Raw genomic sequence first — 19,997 nt, forward strand, 5'->3', positions numbered from 1 at the left:
GAACTTTGTGGTCACGGCGAGAATGGCCTTTTCGTGCTCTCATTCAGCAGAAACCGTGTTCCTCCAAATAACCCAAGTGGATGCGGTATATAATAAACAGCCACCGATATCGATACTTGATTATCAATATCAGAATGTCGGTCGACGGTCATGGAATCGACAAGCGGGAAGTCGACGTGGATTTTTGTACTTTGGGCATGTTCATAATAGGCATGTGCTTTAGCTATTTCACCTAAAGTAGAGTCCGCTTGGGCTTGGATATCCTTCTAACATATCTCAGATGACATCGAGTTCAAGCCCCCAACTCCGTCGGTCTATGGAATCATAGGAGGGGCAGGCTCCTTTGCAGTTGTGGGAGCTCGTATGGTTGCTGGTAATGACCATGGCAAGGCTGTCAGCTGGATTGTGGACGCTGGGTCTGATTTTCCTCCGGATATGACGAACACAATTCTATCATGGAACACCGGTTGTGTGATACGAGAGGACAAGGGTCGATTAACTACACGCGCATGGAATGGTTACAGCGAGAATGAGAAAAGAGGTAAGGTTGTGTACCTGCTGTGTGGTGAGAGTTCTAACCAAATAAGACTTCAAATATTTGACACCCAAGTTACGCCTGGAGCCCTACATGCTATCAGATGGTCAGCTTTTCTCCAAGACATTCCACATGGTGTGTTCGTCCGAAAGATGCATCCACATTGTTCAAGAGATTCTCCAGCGACGAGGATCGCGTTCCTCATCTCAATCCACACGACCAATCTTTGTTTGGGAACCCGTACCCGATCTCTGTACACCCGAGGAACAAGAAAAGTTCCTCGCGGCCTGTCGCGTTGTCGACCTGGTCAGTCCTAATGAGCTGGAGCTGGGAATGATGTTCGGGCGTCCTGGCTGGCATGAAGCTGACGAGGGCGACCGAAAACTGGTCCAAAAGATTCTAGAATCCGGTATTGGGCCGGAAAAGAAAGGCGCACTAGTGATCAGAGCAGGTAAAGACGGTAGCTACACCTATTCAAAAGGTCGAAAGGGATTGTGGCTTCCAGCATATCACCAGTCTGAATCTGATCAAGTATCAAAAGTCGTCGATCCTACTGGAGCTGGTAACTCTTTCCTTGGTGCGCTAGCACAGGGTATGATCAGCAAAGATCGCGAGCCCGGCGAAATCATGGACGAAATACTAGCAACGTCGGATAACTGGGACAAGATCAAACACAAATGGGGCAATAATGGGCAGATTCCCCAGGCTCTTATCTGTGCTACTGTCGCCGCCGGGTTTGTTGTAGAGCAAATCGGAGTGCCTACAATCTCAACAACGAATGAATATGAAACATGGAACGGAATTGGATTCAATGAACGACTCCGTAATTATACACAGCGATTATGCAAAACCCTTGAGCAGTCTCCGCAAGACTATGAATGGGTGATAGATTAACGCCTCTATCATCAATCACCTTAGTGATCGATATCTCTAGCCATATCCGCGCGGCGTCAAAGAAATAAACACATAGAAATGATATCGCCCTTAATATCCTCTAACACGTGTCCTGGCTTACGACTCGTTTTTCGTAGCGTTCTGTCGGTCGTGCTCAATGATCTGTTTGCTCCAACTGTATAGTTCAAATGTCAGCGAATGTATAACCGGCGTAAAAGTCAACCGAGAACTGACTTTCGACTTGGGAAGAATCGGCCTGGCTCAGGCATTCTGTCACGGTATTCGCGTTCGGCACTAAGACTCCATGTTGCTGCGACGATTCCGACGATGGCTAGGCCCATGACGGCAGTGTTGGCCTTCCAGTTGCCTGGTTGAGCGTACCAACCACCGGCTGGAGACCACACCTCTTTGGGGTAACTGGGCAGGTAGGTCAGTTTCGAGCGCAATTGGAGGCTATTTCGAAATCTGGCGAGATTTTAATAACGTACGGGATCTTTCCGCCTCCTCCCATTTTCAATATAGCGATTGAATGGCGGACAATTGTAAATAAAGAGGTCGAAGCTAGCTTTGGAATCAAGTGGTGTCCATTTGATGTTCTGCTTTGAATCCGTCCGGAAAGCCCGTGACCTGTAAGCTAACCATAAATGTACTAGCGCCATTTCTCAGATTTCTCCCCTTCTCCGTCCCCGTGACTTCGAGCGCAGCTTTACAATTTTCTTTGAAAAAAGTTATATGGGGTGTCCGTTTGCTCAGTAACCACGCAACCGCTTCAATCTCGCGTCAATTGATCCTTTTCGGTGCCGACCTCTGATTTTTTGTTAGGGCACCAGATGAAGAGATTGCAGCTCCAGCGATGGAGCCGCTCGGTCCTGTCGCCGTCGTCGAGAACCATGTCGGGTGGTCATTTGCATTGGCAGGTCAATGCTAGAACACGGCACCAGTCAACAATTTCACCAATTGCACAAGTATCAGAGGATCAGACGACTGATAATCCGATATCAGAAGAAATTACACCATCCGCGGAACCCCAAATTCTCGACACTTTCAAAAGAGCAGGTTTCCAAAAACCATCGCCAAAAGTCTACGCATTACATTCTCGACTCGCTCTACCCAAGAAATTTCCCCTCGAGACATTAGCCCGAACGTTAAGAGATGCATCATCAGATCCTCACCCCAAATTCAACAATTCGTCTTTGGCTTTGCTCGGCCATGATCTCCTCGCTAGCTATACCACCGAACATATCATCTGTACCTATCCTCGCCTTCCCATGACTGTGCTTTACGCCGCATTGTACGCATACATTGGTCCAAGGACGCTGGCAGCTATAGCTGGAGAATGGGGTGTCGAGTTGGCTGTTGCACCTGGGCCGGAGGTAGACCCGGGTCTTTTACAATTTAAGAGGGTACAGCCAGGGACGGAGATCGTACAAGAAGCAAGAAGGACCACAAAACCAAATACACACTGGAGAAAGTCAATCGCATCAAGCGTTGTCCACGGTGATATATTTGGCGACCCAGATCTCAGAACCAAGAACCCGAAATACGTTGAATCTAAAATCCCGGATATCAAGTCCATTCCTGGCGTGACCGCCGAGAAAGCCACATCAACATTTGTGCAGGCGCTGGTGGGTGGTATCTATCTACATGCCGGTCGTCCCGCAGCCAAGCGATTCTTCCTGGAACATATTGTATCTCGTCACCTCGATATGACCAAATTATTCTCTTTCACACAGCCTGCCCGCGATTTGGCTACTCTATGCCACCGTGAAAATATCGAACCCCCCGTTGCGAAAATCATCAGCGAAACCGGTCGACACAGCAGAAGTCCTGTTTTCAACGTCGGCGTGTTTTCCGGCAAGGACAAACTGGGTGAGGGATCCGGAGCAAGTCTTGTTGAGGCCAGAACTCGAGCAGCAGTTGCAGCGCTCAAGGGTTGGTACCTCTATAGCCCCTTGGAAGTCAGAGTACCTAGTTCCATGGAAGAAGAAGGAGCTAAGCCATGGAAGCCCGTATACGTGGATTATGGAGAGATCTTCGTCTAAGATCCTTTTTTCAATTTCTGGATAAAATAATTGTTGAGACTTCCTCAGCGAAAGGAGCATTTGCTTACAAGGACCGGCCTTTACATTTCTCATTTTGATGCCGCGGATCCACGGCGCTGTGACTTTGTTTTTCTTTCCTTATTGTGTTATTTATATCTTCGGTATGAGGTTGCATGGGCGCGGAATTTTCCACTGCATGTCATCGTCATCATCATCATGTCTTGTATAGTATCAGATCTCTCAGGAAAATTTAGATCACATTGTAAGAATACATCAGATTCAATCACTTGGATGCCCTGTAAGTCATCAACGACGATAATAATCGAACATCATTTCTCTTTCTCCTAAACCTCCTTGTCCAGATATCGACCATACTCCTCCCACAAAACATCCACCTCAACCCCAAACAAATCCCTCCAGAACCCCGGTTCCTTCTTATCTTTCTTTTTCTCCTCCTCCTCCTCCTCCTCCTCCTCCTCCCCCAAATACCCTGTCCTCAACAACCGATCATTAAGCAACCCAATCGCTCCCTTTCCAAACCGCACATCTTCCAACCACGACAAGAAATAACCCGTATGCTGGTACCCCGCATCCCAATCAGATGCGCGATCAAGCGCAGATTTCGGCTTTTGCCAATGCGCTGCTCCCAGACCTGCTTTGAGACGGACAAAGTCTGCGATTCCTTCGATCAACCCGCCGGGGGGGCGCGGGACTTCCCCCTCAGCAGGAGCAGTGTGTTGGTAACAATGTACTAATTCATGGGTGAGAACACCTTTCAGTTCGGAGAGGGGTTGAGTGTCGTTGTTGCAGACGTGGTTGATGTATGAGAGTGAGAAGTGGATTTCCTTGTGGTCATCATCCAGATCTGTGCCGTTGGTGTAGGCGACGCCATTGAAGTCTTGAAGAATGATCGTCACGGAGCGAGTCGGGGGTATGAATGGGATGAATGATGGTATTGGTGCTTTGGAAGCATCATTCTCGTCATTATTGTTGTGTGGTCGTGCCCGCCGAGGGGAAGTGTAGAGTTGCTCGACGATTGCCGTCAAGGCGGAGTCGAGTACAGCTTCTAGGTCTGGGATGAGACCGAAGAAGGATGCTGCTGCAGAGTGGCGCACATCTTCTAGACGCAGTCTAAATTTCGGTCTAGGTATCGTCTCCTTTTTAGTGGGCTGAGTCTCATTATCATCTTGGTGAGGATGAGGTCTGGTGTTGACTGGGAGGGGTGAAGGAGCCGGGATTTTGGTTGTGGTCATGTTGTTGAGTAACGAGTGAGTTAGGTGAGCTCTTATTTATGACTCTACCTGGTTTTATATTAAGTAACCCTTTGAGTTAAATTCTCACTGAGATCCTTCTGGATAGGGTCGATCGTGGTCTCGAGCAGTGGGGTGCAGTTGAAAGAAGCTCAATTAGACAGCTTGCAGGTTAGATAGGCTGCTACGCTCCCGTCCAATACAATGACAGGAATCGTTTACTAGGTTCACAGCGAAATGAACATTTAAAGAAAATATTCGTTGCTAATAGTAATGAAGATTGAAGTGATCTCATATATCTACTGGATTCACTTGGGAGATTTGGCATGAAGCTAATGCTATATCCTGCTAGGGCATGCTTAAAAAGAGCCCTAACGGTTATCATGTACGTAAAGTATATTCGGAGATGAACGAAAAGCTTCAAATGTTTAAAGAGGGGATATCACATCTTCATGGTGAGACTTCAAAGCACGAGTTTCAGAAATGAAATCAATGTTTTAGTTGACTGCGAGCTTGAATAGTCTCTGCCAAGTAGACCAGACACGCGCATCACGAAGTACCTGTGGTGGCCTACGACTTTTGCGAATTGAATAACGAGAGAGCTCAGCCCGACGATTCCGATTATTCCCAATAGTGCCTTGATTGGTGCTTCTGTCTCTTCAAATCGCAGCTCAAAATGTAGCCTTTACACAAAATGTTAGTCTATCGAGCATGATCGAATTCGAGAAAAGCAGTACTCAGCGCACATCAATGGTGCGGCCTGATAAAATACGACTTCACCGGGTAATTCGACGAGAGAATCCGAGTCCCTGACTGAGAATGTACTCAGCCATACCACCGTCATGAGTCAGGCCAGCCATCTCTTTTGTTTGGCAGTATCGAATGTCATTCCTTATCTTGCAAGGAGGGCAGTCCTTGCGCTGTCTAATATTATGAGCTACCAATACTAGACTATGCTCGGAGTCTCCGTCAACAAAATATCACTCCAAAGCTTCTCATCTTCTATTCTCTGAATTTCCATAGCAATAGCATTTTGTAGTGTAGGTTGGCTTGGGACCTGGGTGACATTGCGATTTGAATACCGTAATGCAGGGCAGCGGTGTAGCCTTTGACTAGACGACGGTGCCGTGTTATTTAAATCCTTAAGCTCGTGATGAGCATTGCGACTATCACGGACCTCTGCGAGATTACCTCTTGCCGCCTCAAAGGAAGTTCTTACACTTTCCATGACTTCGGGCAGCCTTGAGAAGAGGCTCTTGGTGGGTATTTGCCGGTCTGGGGATGGCTTCATAACCTGTAGATAGGACAATAGTGTATCAAAGTATGTCATCAAATCCACCGCTTGCTGTGCAATCTCCACGTCCCAGTCCGGTACTTCTGGAAGTCCCACGGATAGCCTGTACAGCACAAATATCGTCAAAATAACCTGATACCACGTGGCAAATGGCAAGTTACCGTGCCCCGTAATTGGAATAGCAAGAAAGGAATCGAGGGATTCTTTTGTTGAGCTGACGCATTTGATTAGGTTGCTGATAATCATTGGAGGCATAGATAACAGGGTGGAATTTCCACGTCCCTTTGGAACGGGAGGATTTCTCGGCCCATAGCGATATACCAAGCCCATTTCTTGGATCCGAATCTTGACGGTATGATAGGCGTTGCTCAGTAATACTAGGGAATTCCAATTAGCTAGATGGGTATCCTGAGCTTAAGAGACCCTAACCTGTGTTGCGAAGATCCGTCGATAGAGAGGACCACCAGTCTTCCAACCGCGTCGTGAATCGTTCAGCATGAATGTATAGACAGGGGCCGTGAAGCCCTTCTGACCTGTAAGTTTCACAGACTTCCTCGGCAAACTGTAGCACTTTCGTCACTGGATGAATCAACAGATCTGTCTCGAATTCTGGCTTTTGTTGCAGCATCACAGCGCATGAGAGCATGTTCTTGTGATATTGAAGATTGTTAGGCCTTCCCGAAGACATTGTTATTCTATTTCGGTCAGCTCAGGCTCATCGGCGCTTATTCGTGGTGAATAAAGTGAATAACATCTTACATGCCAGATATGTAATAGCAGCCAAGATACGCACGGCATGCTTCGCGAGTATAGATATTACCGAGATTGGTCCGCTGCCCAAGCAAGTCGGCAGCCTCTTGATCGAGGTGAAGGTCAATAACCATGCTGATTGCAATTTGTACGTACAGGTAGTCTTGCTGACTCCCGGGAATAAAGTGAAATTGGAACCTAGTATTGGTCAGATTGGCCCCGGTGGAGGATGTGGAAGGGAAAATTCACCAAGCAAGATGAACAAGTAATCCTTGGAGTAGATCTATATCTTTCTCACCAGCCATGACGACTCGCTTGCTGAGAGATTCTTTGAACTGTCTGGTTAGAGCGTCTTGAAGATGGCAGTGTTTTGAGGAGGCAGCAGCAACAGCGGCGAGCAATAGGAAGGGGCGATTTTCAGCCATCAATGCAGCCGTCCAGGTTTCTGAGAGTTGCACAAACGGAAAGTAGGACGCCATACCACGGAACTTGTCCAGCAGATAATCGAGAACGACGGGAGTAAGTCCCAGGTCGGTGATCCACGCAGCATCCACGGTGGTAGACGCGCCACATGAAATTTCCAGAGCGCTTTTAGTGTCGTTCTGATGAACAGCCAAATTGGGGTCCTCATTCGATTGAGGGTCAGCCAGACACCCTTGGCTCATCAATTCAGCTGTTAGATGCGGGCTGCTTCTGAAATCACCGGGAATTGCAGGCTGTTCAGGTCCGGTCTCAACAGAGCTATGTACTCCACCATGGTGTGCACTCGAGCGTGAAAGAAGACCGATGATATTGGTGAGCTTGGATTCCAGATCGGCAAGTCGCCTTCATTTCCTTACTGTCAGCAAAAAATAATGGAACGCCGTCCATGGCCACTTACGGCTTCGCTCGTTGTGAAACCCGAGCCCGCTGTCTTGGCTCTGGTAATACGCATTGAGATTTTGATCTGGCACATCTACTCATATTTGGCTGAGGTAAGTATGGACTGTTACAACTAAGGATGTGACCCGCACTTAGTACAAGGTTGTCCTTCCTCCAGTTGAATACATTTCACCTTGAGAGCACGGCATGCTTCGCAGGCAGATGCTGCTCTCTTCGATTGACGAGATGTGATAGTCGGGATTGCATTCTCCATCGTCATTTGCTTGTCCGAAAGTTGCAAGCTCGAAAAACGATGCTGGTTTGAGACACCGGCAAATCAGTCATTGTAGCTGACAAATCGACTGTCATTAAACTGCCGTTTTTGGGATTGTGCATTGCTTGACAAGGAAAGAAGACCAACACCTAGAAAGCAGGAGACTCATGTTCGGCTTAATCTCCAAATATATAGAGTTCCTTAGATTCCGTGTTCTGCGATGAGTACGCTGAGTGAACAGTCCTGGAGTATAACCCTAAATAACCCTAGGGCTAACGAGAAAGTTGCGTCATGGCCATTGATTCACATGCCAAAACGAAAGTCCGGGGTTCTCCACCCTTTAATACGCAGCATTACAGAGTGCACTCTTCGTAGTAGACTGTGTCTTTTGTCCTCCACACTAATCATCTCTCTCGGAATCGCATTAGAGCTAAGTGAGACTCTATATGTCACAAGAACGGCTATTTGAGAAATTTCATTGATTCAGGGACGTTGAAGGGTTGAAAAAAATGAAAGTTACTTGTGACGCGTATCGCAAACACGTAACGAGACTGTAACGACATCCTCGGCAGGTTGGCTGGCGGAGTTGCCTGCTGGGACTAACTTCATTCCATGCGATTCACATGCCACCACCTCCTCGAGTGCTCTCAGCCAACTTGCTAGAACTCACCTTGAAGCACTTTTGGTATACTTACAACTTGCCAATAAGCCACATAACCTACACCCTAGCTGCCGGCCTCAACACTACGTATTGAGGATGGTTCATCACTCTCGTCGTTTCTCGCGCTGTTCGATCTAGTGGGCTGCTGAGCTTGCAACACCTCCTCCAGAATACTACAACGACCTACATGGGTATCTAAACAGTCCCTGCTTCGTCTGCATCCGCCAAAATGGCAGCGCTATCCAAGATCCGCCTCCCAGAGCGATCTATCGGCCAGACTATCTCACATATGACGAGTCTGTACGTAAAACATCGCACCCGAATCTCGCGCGCCGTCTATCTCGCCCTGTTCCTTGCACTTGCGAAACGAATCCACAATGCGATCGGAGAACAAAAAGCGGCATCCCGGCGGCAGGCGGAGATGCGTGAGCGGCCGGGAACAAGCAGTCTCGACAACAACAACATAGAGAATAAGAACGCGGATGAGAAAAGCGCAAGCAGGAAAAAGGTGGAAATCAATCTCGAATTCTTCAGAAATCTCCTGCGCTTGTTGCGAATTGTGATTCCGGGATGGAAGAGTAAAGAGTTCCGCCTGCTCTTAAGCCATAGCGTGTTTTTGGTATTGAGGACTATATTGAGTATATATGTTGCTGAGTTGGACGGAAAGTTGGTTAGTCACTTAGTACGTGGCAAAGGCAAAGAGTTTTTGAAGAGTCTTGTGTGGTGGATGACGGTGGCTATACCTGCTACTTTTACGAATTCTATGGTAAGTTTCTCCAGTATTATTTGTGCCATGTCATAGCTGACGAGTAAAGCTATCTTATCATCAATGCCGTCTTGCGCTTGAATATCGCAGACGGCTCACAGAGCATGTCCATGACAAGTATTTGTCAAACATGACTTTCTATGCACTTTCGGCGCTGGACGATCGAATCAAAAATCCGGATCAGATGGTCACAGTGGATATCTCCAGATTTTCCGACAGCTTAGCAGAGCTATACTCGAATTTGGCAAAACCCGTTTTGGATATGGTTTTATATAACTATCAGCTTTCAAAGAACGTGGGCATGGAGGGCTTGTTTCTTATGAGTCTTTTGGTTCAACTATCAGCAAACATGATGCGCGCATTGACACCTCCATTCGGCAAATACGTTGCCGACGAAGCTCGTTTGGAAGGCGAGTTCAGATTTCAGCATACACGGTTAATAGACTATAGCGAAGAAGTCGCTCTCTATCACGGTCACGAAGCTGAGAAAGATAACCTTGACAAGGGTTATTTCACGCTCATAAAGCATGTCAACCGTATTCTTCGACGACGATTGTATCATGGATTCATGGAGGATTTTGTCATCAAGTATTTCTGGGGTGCTTTGGGACTTATGCTATGTAGTGTGCCGGTATTTTTCAAGATTCCAGGGCAAATCAGCCAGACTATGGGCGATCGGACAGAAAGTGCGTTTTCCAATTACAGAATGATTTCAAGTCGCTAACATGTACCAGGCTTCGTCACTAATCGACGACTACTCCTCTCCTCATCCGATGCATTCGGCCGTGTCATGTTCTCATACAAAGAAGTATCGGAACTCGCAGGCCACACCGCTCGAGTCTCATCCCTCCTCGACGTCATGGAAGACGTAGCTGCCGGCCGATTTGAGAAGAAACTCGTATCTTCAGCATCGACAGAAGAGAACGCAGCAGTCCTCGCAGGTCGAGGAACCGTCACCGAGAGCCCCTCCATCGAATTCACAGACGTTCCTATCGTCTCACCCAACGGGGACGTCTTAGTCCGCAAACTATCCTTCACCGTCCATCCGGGCGATCACCTTTTGATTGTTGGACCGAACGGATGCGGCAAATCCTCCCTCTTTCGTATTCTCGGCGGCCTCTGGCCCGTCTACGGCGGAACAGTGAAAAAGCCCAGCTTCGACGACATTTTCTACATCCCGCAACGGCCGTATCTCTCCCGCGGCACGTTACGACAACAAGTAATCTACCCAGACGGTGTCAAAGAAATGCGCGCCAAGGGCGTGACAGATACCGATCTTTTTGAGGTCCTTTCCATCCTCGAGATCTCCAACATAGTCGAGCGCGAAGGCGGCTGGGATGCAGAAGAAGAATGGCGCGACGTCCTGTCCGGCGGGCTACAACAACGTATCGCCATGGCGCGTCTCTTCTATCATAAACCGCGCTACGCAATCTTGGACGAATGCACATCCTCCGTCACCCTCGAAATCGAGAAAGTAATGTACGAGACCGCCAAACAGTTAGGAATCACGTTGATGACCGTCTCGCATCGACGAAGTCTGTGGCAATACCACAAGAAGATCTTGCAGTTTGATGGACAAGGTGGATATATTTTCACAGGATTGGATTGGGAGAAGAGATTGAAACTGGAAGAGTATGTCCTTTCCCCTTTCCTTTGATTTACGTATGAGAAGTTGCTAATTTACGTTTGATGATAAGTGAGAAAGAAGATCTCGACTTGCAATTAAGAGCCGTCCCGGATATTGAGAAGCGAATTGCTGAGCTTTCCGCGGCTTAATCATATACAGCTAGCTTAGCTCGGATATTGATTATGATGTATCACTGAGATGATATCATGTATACAAAGAGAATGTACGATCGAATACTCACGCATAGACGTATAGAAACCATCGTTCATTTAACTAGCTCATTCAATTCATTAATTATTTATGTATATGTATGTAAATAGTAGGTATGATCATGTACAACGCTAACAAACAAACAACCAACCAGCAAAAACATGGGTAATACTCTCTATTTCACAACATCATCATCTTTCCCTTCCTCTTTGTAATCCTCATCACCCTGGACCTACTCTGCTTCAGGGCCCGAAGCCGGAATGGGCGACACATCAACCCCTTTCTCCCCCGTCTCAGCTGCAATACTCTCCGGTGCAGCAACAGGAACAACGTCGTCTCCGACGATCATCTGCCTCTGCCCCAGCGGCGATTTTGGGATCCCATCACCCGCTCCCATCGAACCAGAGACCGAAGTCGAAGAGGCGGATCCACGGCGCACCGGGATGTCTAATGATGTCTTCCGGCTGGTGGACGATTCGCTGTCGGAGTCGCTGCGGCGATGATCTTTCACGCGGAGGACGCTGCTCCAGCGTTTGCGGCGGCTCATGCTTCGGCTTAGAGTTGTTGAAGATGGGAAGGAAGAATCTTCGCTTTCGCGGAGGGAGGATGCGTCTCTTAATTGATTGGTGGTGCTGATGTTGTGATCGCAATTAGGTTGGTCGCTCAATTCAGTCTTTTCGTTAACGCTTGGAAGACCAGATGGTTTCTGGGTTGTTGTTTCTGAAGATGATGGCGATGATATTGTGCTATTGGTGGTCGTGGTACTTCTCCTATCTTGCCATTCCTTGCGTCGCTCGCTGGCCCATGTCCCCCATGAACTGATGTACGCACCCGCTCTTTGACTCGCTACGTTCACCGATGCCTGTGCCTGCGTGATATCGACGGATGGCGATCGACGACTTCCAAACCACGATGAAATCGAAGATTGACTCTCGTTGGTAGGTGAGGCGGCATCATTTCGTGCGGATTGCACAGACTCGTTGCTGACGTTTCTGTCGGAGGAGGAAGAACGGTCTGTAATTCCGACTTTTTCTTCATTCTTTTTGCGTTGCGCTTCTCGTAGAGCCTCGATATCTGCCCAGAAACTGTTGAAGGCGCTGCTCACTTTCTTCTGGCCTGATGCTAGTGTCTTGTTGAGTGCCTCCCGGCCCTCGCGGACTCGCTCGTCCAGATGAAGTTCGGAGACCTGCTGAGCCAGACGGCGCTGAATGTCGTCTATTGTAAGCCCGCCTGCATATGGATGTCGAGGCTCGACGATGGAGAACAGCAACGCGTCAGATGTTAATTGATTGAATAAAGCATAATTTGGTGTGGTCTGCCAATGAGTCACGAAATCTGTGTTGAAATCCAGCGTTGGGTCTCCCTCCGCGTCGGTCGATTGTCCCTTGCTCCTTACTTCTGCCGCTTTTCCTGGTGACGTGGGTTGGACATGTTGTCGATGGTTCGTGCTTGCTAACAATGCCAAAAGATACTCTTCAAACTGCAGTCTAATGAACTCCTCTGAACCGACATAGCCGTGCGTCTTGGGCTGTTCAGGATGCGCCGGGTCCCAAGTCTCGTTGATAGTTTGCGTGAGAAAGTCCACCCATCGTCTGTCTGCTGCAGTTAACGCCAGTGCTGCTCTGAGTGAAGGTGAGTGTATGCTGATGGTTCCTTCGTCTAACTGCATGGAGATTAGTATTACTTTCATTGATGGCATAAGAGGACGCCTACATTAATCAAAATGTCGCTATAACGGTCTTTTTGTTGCAGCAGTAACGAGTTTGTCGACCCAACAACGTACGACTTTGTTCCGTGATCAGCAAGTAGATCCAATTGCTGCAATGGTGTATACGGTCCAAATATGCTTCCCTAGATAGACGATCAGCTCTGTCATAGTGACATATACGTCCTGATTCACCTTGCCAAATAGCTGCAATGGCAGTCCCATATAAGCCAGTACTAAATCCAGACATCAGCCATCCGTCATACGCCATATTAACCGGTGAACTATACATGAACTCCGTTCGCTCGTCTTGAGAGACGTAGCCTTTTCAGCATTCTCAGCATATGAATCAAACGCTGGATCGGCACAGTCTTGTAAATTGCTAAGTAGACCGGGTATCAAAGATAATAATGAAAACTGTATCATGCATAGACGTTCGCAACGAGAGCCAAAGAAGAGCATCTAGTGAGTTATTAGTATTGATTCATCAGCCGAGTAGTGGCATATATACCTTCGGTTGTAATAGTAAGCATTTGAACAGAACGAGTGTTTGGGATTTGAAGGTGTGAATCATTTCTCGCAAGGACAGGCCTAGTCTGGTTAGTCTGGAAGAGTACAGATTCCAGAGCGATCTCGTACCAAGATATATGTCTCTTTGCGCCTCTTCATTCTTCAAGCTTGCGATCAGGCTTTCGCGGAATTTCTGCAATCAATAAGCACTTATGCAGATCATGTATACGTTATCAAGCGCAACGGACCTTGAGTATATCAACATCCGAAAAATCCCTACACGCAACAATTTAGCGATTCGTCCTTAGTGACGATGGACAGCCTCCATCAACAGCCTGTGTCTTATATTATACCTTTGCGCAAACCACGCCGACGTCACCATCGACAACTTCTCCCTCAATGGCCCAAAATGTTGCGGTCCATCCGTCACAACCACCACGGCTTTCTGAACAGTCGATCGAGTAACATCGGGGGAACGAACAATCAACGAACTCGCAGGGATCTGTCTTGTGCAAGATATACCGAAAAGCGACGTTGCATTCTGGGTAGAGGTAGCTTCGCGTCGGAGTGTAAAATATGAGAAATCTTCCGTCGAGCTAGGAGTTCCATATTTTAGCCTTTTCGATTACCGGTATGAAGATTCGTAGCCATTGTGCATAGCGGGAAACGATCCTTACTGCTTGCCGGCAGCAGCAGCACCAAGAAAAGAGAACTCACGCATGTGCTCCATCCGACAATGCCATGAACGGCAGCAATGACCAGTCATTGTCCACGGCTGGATTCGATCCCTCATCGGCGAAACATAGTTCTATCTCCGGGCCTCTGTTCGCATTGCAGTATCGTCAGCATTTTCATACCGTCTCTTTTAGCACAGATCAACCCGCCGTCATGGCGCAATCGAAAAGAATAAAAAACACAAACCTGGCATGATGGAAATCTATAACCAGGACAATCGGATCCTGGCGCATGATAGATCCTTGAGTCATGCTCGAGAGAACGGATTTGTGAGGTGTTCGCTCTCGATTGCAGATTCTGAGCTCAGTTCGGAGAAAGATGAAGTTTGGGCGGACGGACAAAATAATCCCGCGCTTGACGAATCTGATCTTATCAGGCTAATTATCATTTGATCGGCGCTTCTGAGATCTCCTTGTGTTGCGGTGACTGTGCCAACCAGTCTAGTTGTGTGTATTGAAGTAGATAAATGATTTTATCACTATCAAATACAATGTGATTACGATTGTTGGTGTAATGGAATACAAAGTAATTCAACATGGATGTGTCGGTGCGGCTCTTCTGCGGGGAAACAACCGGCGCCTCCAAGATTCTGCCCACAGCGTCATGATCTTCACCACAATCAAGCATAGTATATGAATCTTGATTTACACTCTTCGTAATTAATGCAACTATAGACCAACAATATAGCTTAGACTCAAGCTACCACATGAATGGAGCTTTCGTCTAATTGTAATCCCTTCTTACTTTGAAACTACCTCCGGCGTATATCTATGAATCCGTCTTGAACTAACAGACCCCCCAGACGAACGCATATGATCCATCAAACTCAAACAAGTGGCTGGAATCGGGTAATATCGAGAACAACGGAAGATATTTGTTATAGACGTATTGCATGACTGAATGCATGCCTTGTTTATATCAATTAGAAAGGAAAAAAAGCTCAAGGGCGAAAATCAGCGCCAAACGCTTGCCCAAATATGTAAAAGCACAAAAGGTCTCGAGAACCTGAACACCGTGTAGTGGCTTTCGTATATGTAATGAATCGCTTCATTTGCCTATGTACGACAAGGAAATTCGTCATGCGACTGGGCGACCCCTGTCGGCTTACTGTAAAGGAACTTGGGTGGGATCGGCGGATTGGTCAATGTTATGATAATCCAATATTTCCGAGTACCTACAGTAAAGAACAACGCCTTATTAGTTACTTGTCGACGTATATCTCGGTTATTTCTTCGTACATCATGATCTTCCAAGTGTCCACGGGCAGATCAGCGTCATTAAACGACCAGTCGAACTTCTCCTCGGCAACCGGTTCGTCGGTCGGGTCGTGGTATGGAGCAAGGTATTCGTGGGCAAGTGCATCTCCAGCCCTGATTCGCTTCTTCGGGTCAAAAACAAGCATCCGCTCCAGCAAGTCGATAGCTAAGACTCGTCAGTTCCATAAGTGGCAAGACCACAGAAAAGAAAACATACCAGCTGGATCAGCGTTCTTGAACTTAGCAGCAAGCGGTTGGCGTTCGCGCTTTGGTAGAGACTGTACAAATCGGAGAGTCTAGAAATGGTTAGTTGGTCCGGGAATATCACTAGGAACAGCACGCACATTTTCGCTACAGATGGTCTCAATGACATCGTCAGGAGGAGTGCCTAGAAGCTCGGTGATGATTGAGAATTGGTGGACATGGTCTTTTCCAGGGAAAAGAGGCTTCCCATCCAGCATTTCGGCAAAGATACAGCCGGCACTCCAGATATCCACCTCGACATCATATTTCTGCCACGTGAGCATGATTTCGGGGGCACGGTAGTATCTCGTTGAGACGTAACCCGTCATCTGAGGATCTTGAATTCGGGCAAGACCAAAGTCGCAAATCTTCAAGTCGCAATTTTCATTGATCAGGATGTTGCTGGGTTTGAGATCACGGTGGACAACACCAGCGGAGTGGACATATTTCAGACCGCGCTATGGAGCGTTAGCAATGAGGCTCGTCAGGTTTTTGGAGAGCGTGCTGCACCAGAATTTGATAGAGAAAGTACTGAATGAATTGTTTTTCAAGAGGCCGCGAGGTAAGGAGTCGGTGCAAGTCAGTTCCTAGAAGCTCGGTGACGAAGTAACTACTCGCGAGCGATTAGCAACAAGATCGTTCAAGACTCAAATCTATAATACATACATGTCTTCCAAGGGCGAGATGAAGATATCGCTGAGGCTGATGACCTACAGGAAAAAGTTAATATCATCTCTGGAAAAACAGGACGGTTAACCCACATTCTCATGTCGTAGGTGCTTCAGGAGCTTGAGTTCTCGGTATGTGCGTTTTGACAATACCGGTGTACTGAACGGCTTCATGATCTTCTTTACGGCGACCGGTTGGCCGGTCAATTGATCTCTCGCAGAGCTTTGGGTCATCAGTCAGTATCTGCCATGTGTTTCCAAAGTCACGCCACCACTGAAGGAGCGTGTACATACCAGACCAAGCCAAATGCACCCATTCCTACAGGTTGGAGATCGGTGTATCTATGAAGCATGAGTATGTTTTAATTTCCAGTGAAGGTATTATGGCAAGTAACGCGCACCTGCTGGTGATCTCAAAGGTTGTGCCAAAAATTTGGGCACGCACGAACTCCGCCATGATGGGCGCGTTGACTGGTTATTCTTGTGGTACAATAAAGTCGAAGAGCGAGTAACGCGACGATGATCTTGCTTCTCTGTTTTGGTGCTTATCGAAATCCCTTCGTAAACAATAACTTTTTTCACTGTGGCGCGGAGTTTGGCTGATGGCGAAAGGTTCAAAAGTAGTGTGCTCGCGGAATGCGGAATCAAATGCGGAAGGCGGGGGAAGTCCAGACGTCTCAGATAGACAGAATGAAGACAGGGTCAGTCAGAATGGAATATCGTGAGAATAAATTGATATGAGGCGCTCAGGAGATAGAAAGAAAAAAGTTCAACAGAGGTTGACGTAGACGAGAATCGGCGTGGAGGTTTAGTGTTAATCCAGGTTGAGCAAAAACCTTGGAAGTTGGTGGTGGTGGGGGAGCAGGAGGGAGGAGAGACAGGCGGAAGGCGCGAAGGGTACGCTGAATGGGGGGAAAGGAAAGCAGAGAAAAGCTGCGGTAAACGGCAACCGGGGCTGCTCCTTCTCCAATTAGAGGACCAGAATGTGGGAAAGAGCACTCCCAAACGATACTTCCTTCTTTTTTTCCTGTGGTTCTGGCGTTCTAGCTCCTGCCAGTTTCCCAGGAAGCAGACAAGAATGACGTTGTTGAGTCCGCCCAATGCGGTTTGGCGTCTACACTGGTGGATCTCCATGGCGCCATTCCGGCGGCTGACTGGCTGAACCCGGCCGGTCGAGACTCTCAAAAGTTCGGTAGACTTCTGTAGCATTTCCTCTCTCGTCTCGACTTCTGCTATCCTACGGGCATTTCTTTCACATCGTCGCAATGGATTAATATGTGTACTATCTACGAGAAAGCGCCCAAATCGGCGCTACGTGGCCTCCACAAGATTCTGTGCAGAATGTCGGTCAGGAGTATGCACCTAGCAGTCTGTCATCCAACCTCAGGAAGACTTTCCTCACGTCTCCAACTGATTGTGATGAGCGCGGGTACAAACGGTAACTAAGTCGGCCTGGAACAGCATTGTAAACGTCCTCGGTTTCCACGCGCGGGCATTTTCACGCGCTGTATATACTATGCACTCCGTACCTAGGCTAGAGACCATACAGAAACGTTGAACGCAAAGAAGAAACGACCCAAATCTTGAAATCGCACACTACCGCTGCTTAGCTGGCACGATCCGATTCGACAGGGTCAAAGCTCGTCTCATCTTATCGGCCATCAGGGTATCACAAAACACAATTGTTGCAACATTCATGTGGTTCATGTGGTCAGAGTAAGGTATGTAGGTGGCCCAATTTCTGGTGTTCGTCGACCCCTAGTAAGAGTCATCGAATGATTGTTGTTTTAGAGTCTGATTGTTCCTGTATTCATGATAAAGAACAAAGGACTGATGACCATTTGTTGTAAACCTGCCATTTCGGGTCTAGTCGATTCTCCATCTGCCTCTTACATCATCCTTCGTGCTGTCACTTTTGTTGACCCGCAGTTTGTTCGGTTTGCATGGGGTGAAGTCATGTGACTCCACCACTTGCCTCGATACGTCATTAATTTTTACATAATCGAAAGGTTCTACGGGGCTTGCAGATATTTTAAACCCGCGCTCAGACTGATAAGTCGCCGTCTCCAAGGTGAAATTGATCGCTGATCCGCTTTTTAAAAATAGACTCCCCGTTCGGCGTCCACTGCCGGCTCTGTGAGGTAAGTACCAACTCAAACGAGCCATAATGATATGTTGCGCATGCACATGGAAAGCCTCGTAGATCCTTTTGGCTCTGTGGCAGGGGCCAAACGTTTCAATTAGCATGCCACTCTCACAATATAGATAAGTTAGTGCAGCGAATAGGAACTTTTCACAGCAAAGTTCGAACACCGGTTGAGATATACATGTTCAACTACTTAATCCGTGCAACTTTGATCAAGAAATCCTCGGACGCCGCATTGCTCGTATTGAATGAATGGCATACACGCTGGGCAAATCTATGTCGTACAACTCGCATCCAATTTCCGCAAAGGGCTGCGTCCGACCGAACATAGGGTTCGTCCAAGAGTATTCAAAACATGCATGGGCAACATTTCCTTCCTATATTTGACTTTGGAACGTTTCGAAATATCTCGGTGCATGACTCGGTTTGTCCTCCATCAGAGTAATGATGCCATCCACGTTGCTTCAGATGGCTAAATTTAGTACGGGTAGATCCAAGTAGCCATGGAAACACCCCTGAAACATCAATTGAACGGCGCAGTGTGCACTACTCTTGCAGAAGGGGCGAGAGTTCGCCTCTTTGTTTAACGTTTTAATGTTTCCTGAAACGATGAATTACCACTCCCTGAAATGTCTTGTATATTACCTCAAAGTACATACTTAGTTTGAAGATTAAGTTTTGGACGGGTGACTTTCAGGCGCGCCTAAGACGTCAAGAAACAGATCACTCGTCGGGTCTTAAGAATGCGATGCTAGACCAACATCCGTGACTTGTAAATTTGGGACAACCTCATCTGGTCTCGTTTGGTCGATATTACCTAGTTGCTCCGTCTGAAAATACATACTGATTGTCGAGGGTTAGGGTTTGGTCCGAGGAATTAGACTATCAATCAGGCTGAAGCACAGACACGGACCCATACATCTACAAACCTTCTGCCAGTTTAGATTCAGAACTAATGGTCGAATATATTGCGTCTTGACCACAATCGGTATTGATGATTCATCAGTTGAGTTTGCTCAGCCTAATTCCTTTCACATCGCGTTCTGCTGACTGTACTCGTTATCTTTAACATTCCACTGCCTGTGGTCAGCAACAGAATCAACTCCTCATTTTCAATGTGTATCTTTTACTCCAAGAATACTATCACCTAGGTTAGTCACCGGCATGACACTAACGAGAAACAGGCAATGCACAGCGAAAGCCTAGGGTGCAACATGCGTAGCCGCCAATCAAGGCGGGAATCGACTGGTAGGCTGAAACCTCAGGCTCGCAAAAGTTCCAACATAAGTCTGTGAGTCTGTGACTAATGCGCATGAGTGAAAAGCCAAAGCTTATCTCACGAGTCACACTGCCCTTAACGACCGGGAAAGATCGACATGGTATTTGGGCTCCTGATGTTGGTTCTCTAAGACTTTGGGCAAATTCAAGGGTTGGAACTATTGAGCAAACGAAGTGCGCAGGTAATCGGTAATATATGTAATTTATTCCATGTATTTCGAACGGATCACAAGCTACCCGGGTTATGTCCCGTCTGTTGTCCCTAAGTACTATGATTGGCTCGTATGCCATC

The 19,997-nt window shown here is 47.4% G+C and overlaps 8 protein-coding genes across 8 annotated transcripts; 3 read left to right on the forward strand and 5 right to left on the reverse strand.

Moving 5' to 3' along the window:
- Window positions 1-134: 134 nt before the first annotated feature.
- Window positions 135-1,429, forward strand: BHQ10_002087 (uncharacterized protein; the record flags this gene model as incomplete). The annotated part of the gene is made up of 3 exons (XM_040874194.1): window positions 135-186; window positions 281-541; window positions 588-1,429. 3 exons carry the CDS (start codon window positions 135-137, stop codon window positions 1,427-1,429), a joined length of 1,155 nt encoding a protein of 384 aa, XP_040730592.1.
- A 117-nt stretch (window positions 1,430-1,546) lies between these two features.
- Window positions 1,547-1,940, reverse strand: BHQ10_002088 (uncharacterized protein; the record flags this gene model as incomplete). The annotated part of the gene is made up of 3 exons (XM_040874195.1): window positions 1,547-1,604; window positions 1,664-1,846; window positions 1,918-1,940. The coding sequence occupies 3 exons, from the start codon at window positions 1,938-1,940 to the stop codon at window positions 1,547-1,549; spliced, it is 264 nt and encodes an 87-aa protein (XP_040730593.1).
- Window positions 1,941-2,020: 80 nt separating this feature from the next.
- BHQ10_002089 (uncharacterized protein) lies at window positions 2,021-3,471 on the forward strand (the record flags this gene model as incomplete). Its single annotated transcript, XM_040874196.1, has 3 exons — window positions 2,021-2,058; window positions 2,252-2,346; window positions 2,432-3,471. 3 exons carry the CDS (start codon window positions 2,021-2,023, stop codon window positions 3,469-3,471), a joined length of 1,173 nt encoding a protein of 390 aa, XP_040730594.1.
- A 344-nt stretch (window positions 3,472-3,815) lies between these two features.
- Window positions 3,816-4,724, reverse strand: BHQ10_002090 (uncharacterized protein; the record flags this gene model as incomplete). Its single annotated transcript, XM_040874198.1, has 1 exon — window positions 3,816-4,724. The coding sequence occupies one exon, from the start codon at window positions 4,722-4,724 to the stop codon at window positions 3,816-3,818; it is 909 nt and encodes a 302-aa protein (XP_040730595.1).
- A 1,715-nt stretch (window positions 4,725-6,439) lies between these two features.
- Window positions 6,440-7,699, reverse strand: BHQ10_002091 (uncharacterized protein; the record flags this gene model as incomplete). Its single annotated transcript, XM_040874199.1, has 4 exons — window positions 6,440-6,710; window positions 6,775-6,963; window positions 7,015-7,565; window positions 7,646-7,699. 4 exons carry the CDS (start codon window positions 7,697-7,699, stop codon window positions 6,440-6,442), a joined length of 1,065 nt encoding a protein of 354 aa, XP_040730596.1.
- Window positions 7,700-8,790: 1,091 nt separating this feature from the next.
- BHQ10_002092 (uncharacterized protein) lies at window positions 8,791-11,103 on the forward strand (the record flags this gene model as incomplete). Its single annotated transcript, XM_040874200.1, has 4 exons — window positions 8,791-9,327; window positions 9,377-10,013; window positions 10,062-10,959; window positions 11,025-11,103. 4 exons carry the CDS (start codon window positions 8,791-8,793, stop codon window positions 11,101-11,103), a joined length of 2,151 nt encoding a protein of 716 aa, XP_040730597.1.
- A 293-nt stretch (window positions 11,104-11,396) lies between these two features.
- On the reverse strand, window positions 11,397-12,833 carry BHQ10_002093 (uncharacterized protein; the record flags this gene model as incomplete). Its single annotated transcript, XM_040874201.1, has 1 exon — window positions 11,397-12,833. One exon carries the CDS (start codon window positions 12,831-12,833, stop codon window positions 11,397-11,399), a length of 1,437 nt encoding a protein of 478 aa, XP_040730598.1.
- Window positions 12,834-15,315: 2,482 nt separating this feature from the next.
- Window positions 15,316-16,738, reverse strand: BHQ10_002094 (uncharacterized protein; the record flags this gene model as incomplete). Its single annotated transcript, XM_040874202.1, has 8 exons — window positions 15,316-15,536; window positions 15,588-15,666; window positions 15,715-16,071; window positions 16,124-16,223; window positions 16,280-16,323; window positions 16,375-16,504; window positions 16,576-16,623; window positions 16,683-16,738. 8 exons carry the CDS (start codon window positions 16,736-16,738, stop codon window positions 15,316-15,318), a joined length of 1,035 nt encoding a protein of 344 aa, XP_040730599.1.
- Between the last annotated feature and the right edge of the window lie 3,259 nt (window positions 16,739-19,997).

This window comes from Talaromyces amestolkiae (assembly GCF_001896365.1).
Source record: "Talaromyces amestolkiae strain CIB chromosome Unknown scaffold3.1, whole genome shotgun sequence".
Lineage (NCBI taxonomy): Eukaryota > Fungi > Ascomycota > Eurotiomycetes > Eurotiales > Trichocomaceae > Talaromyces > Talaromyces amestolkiae.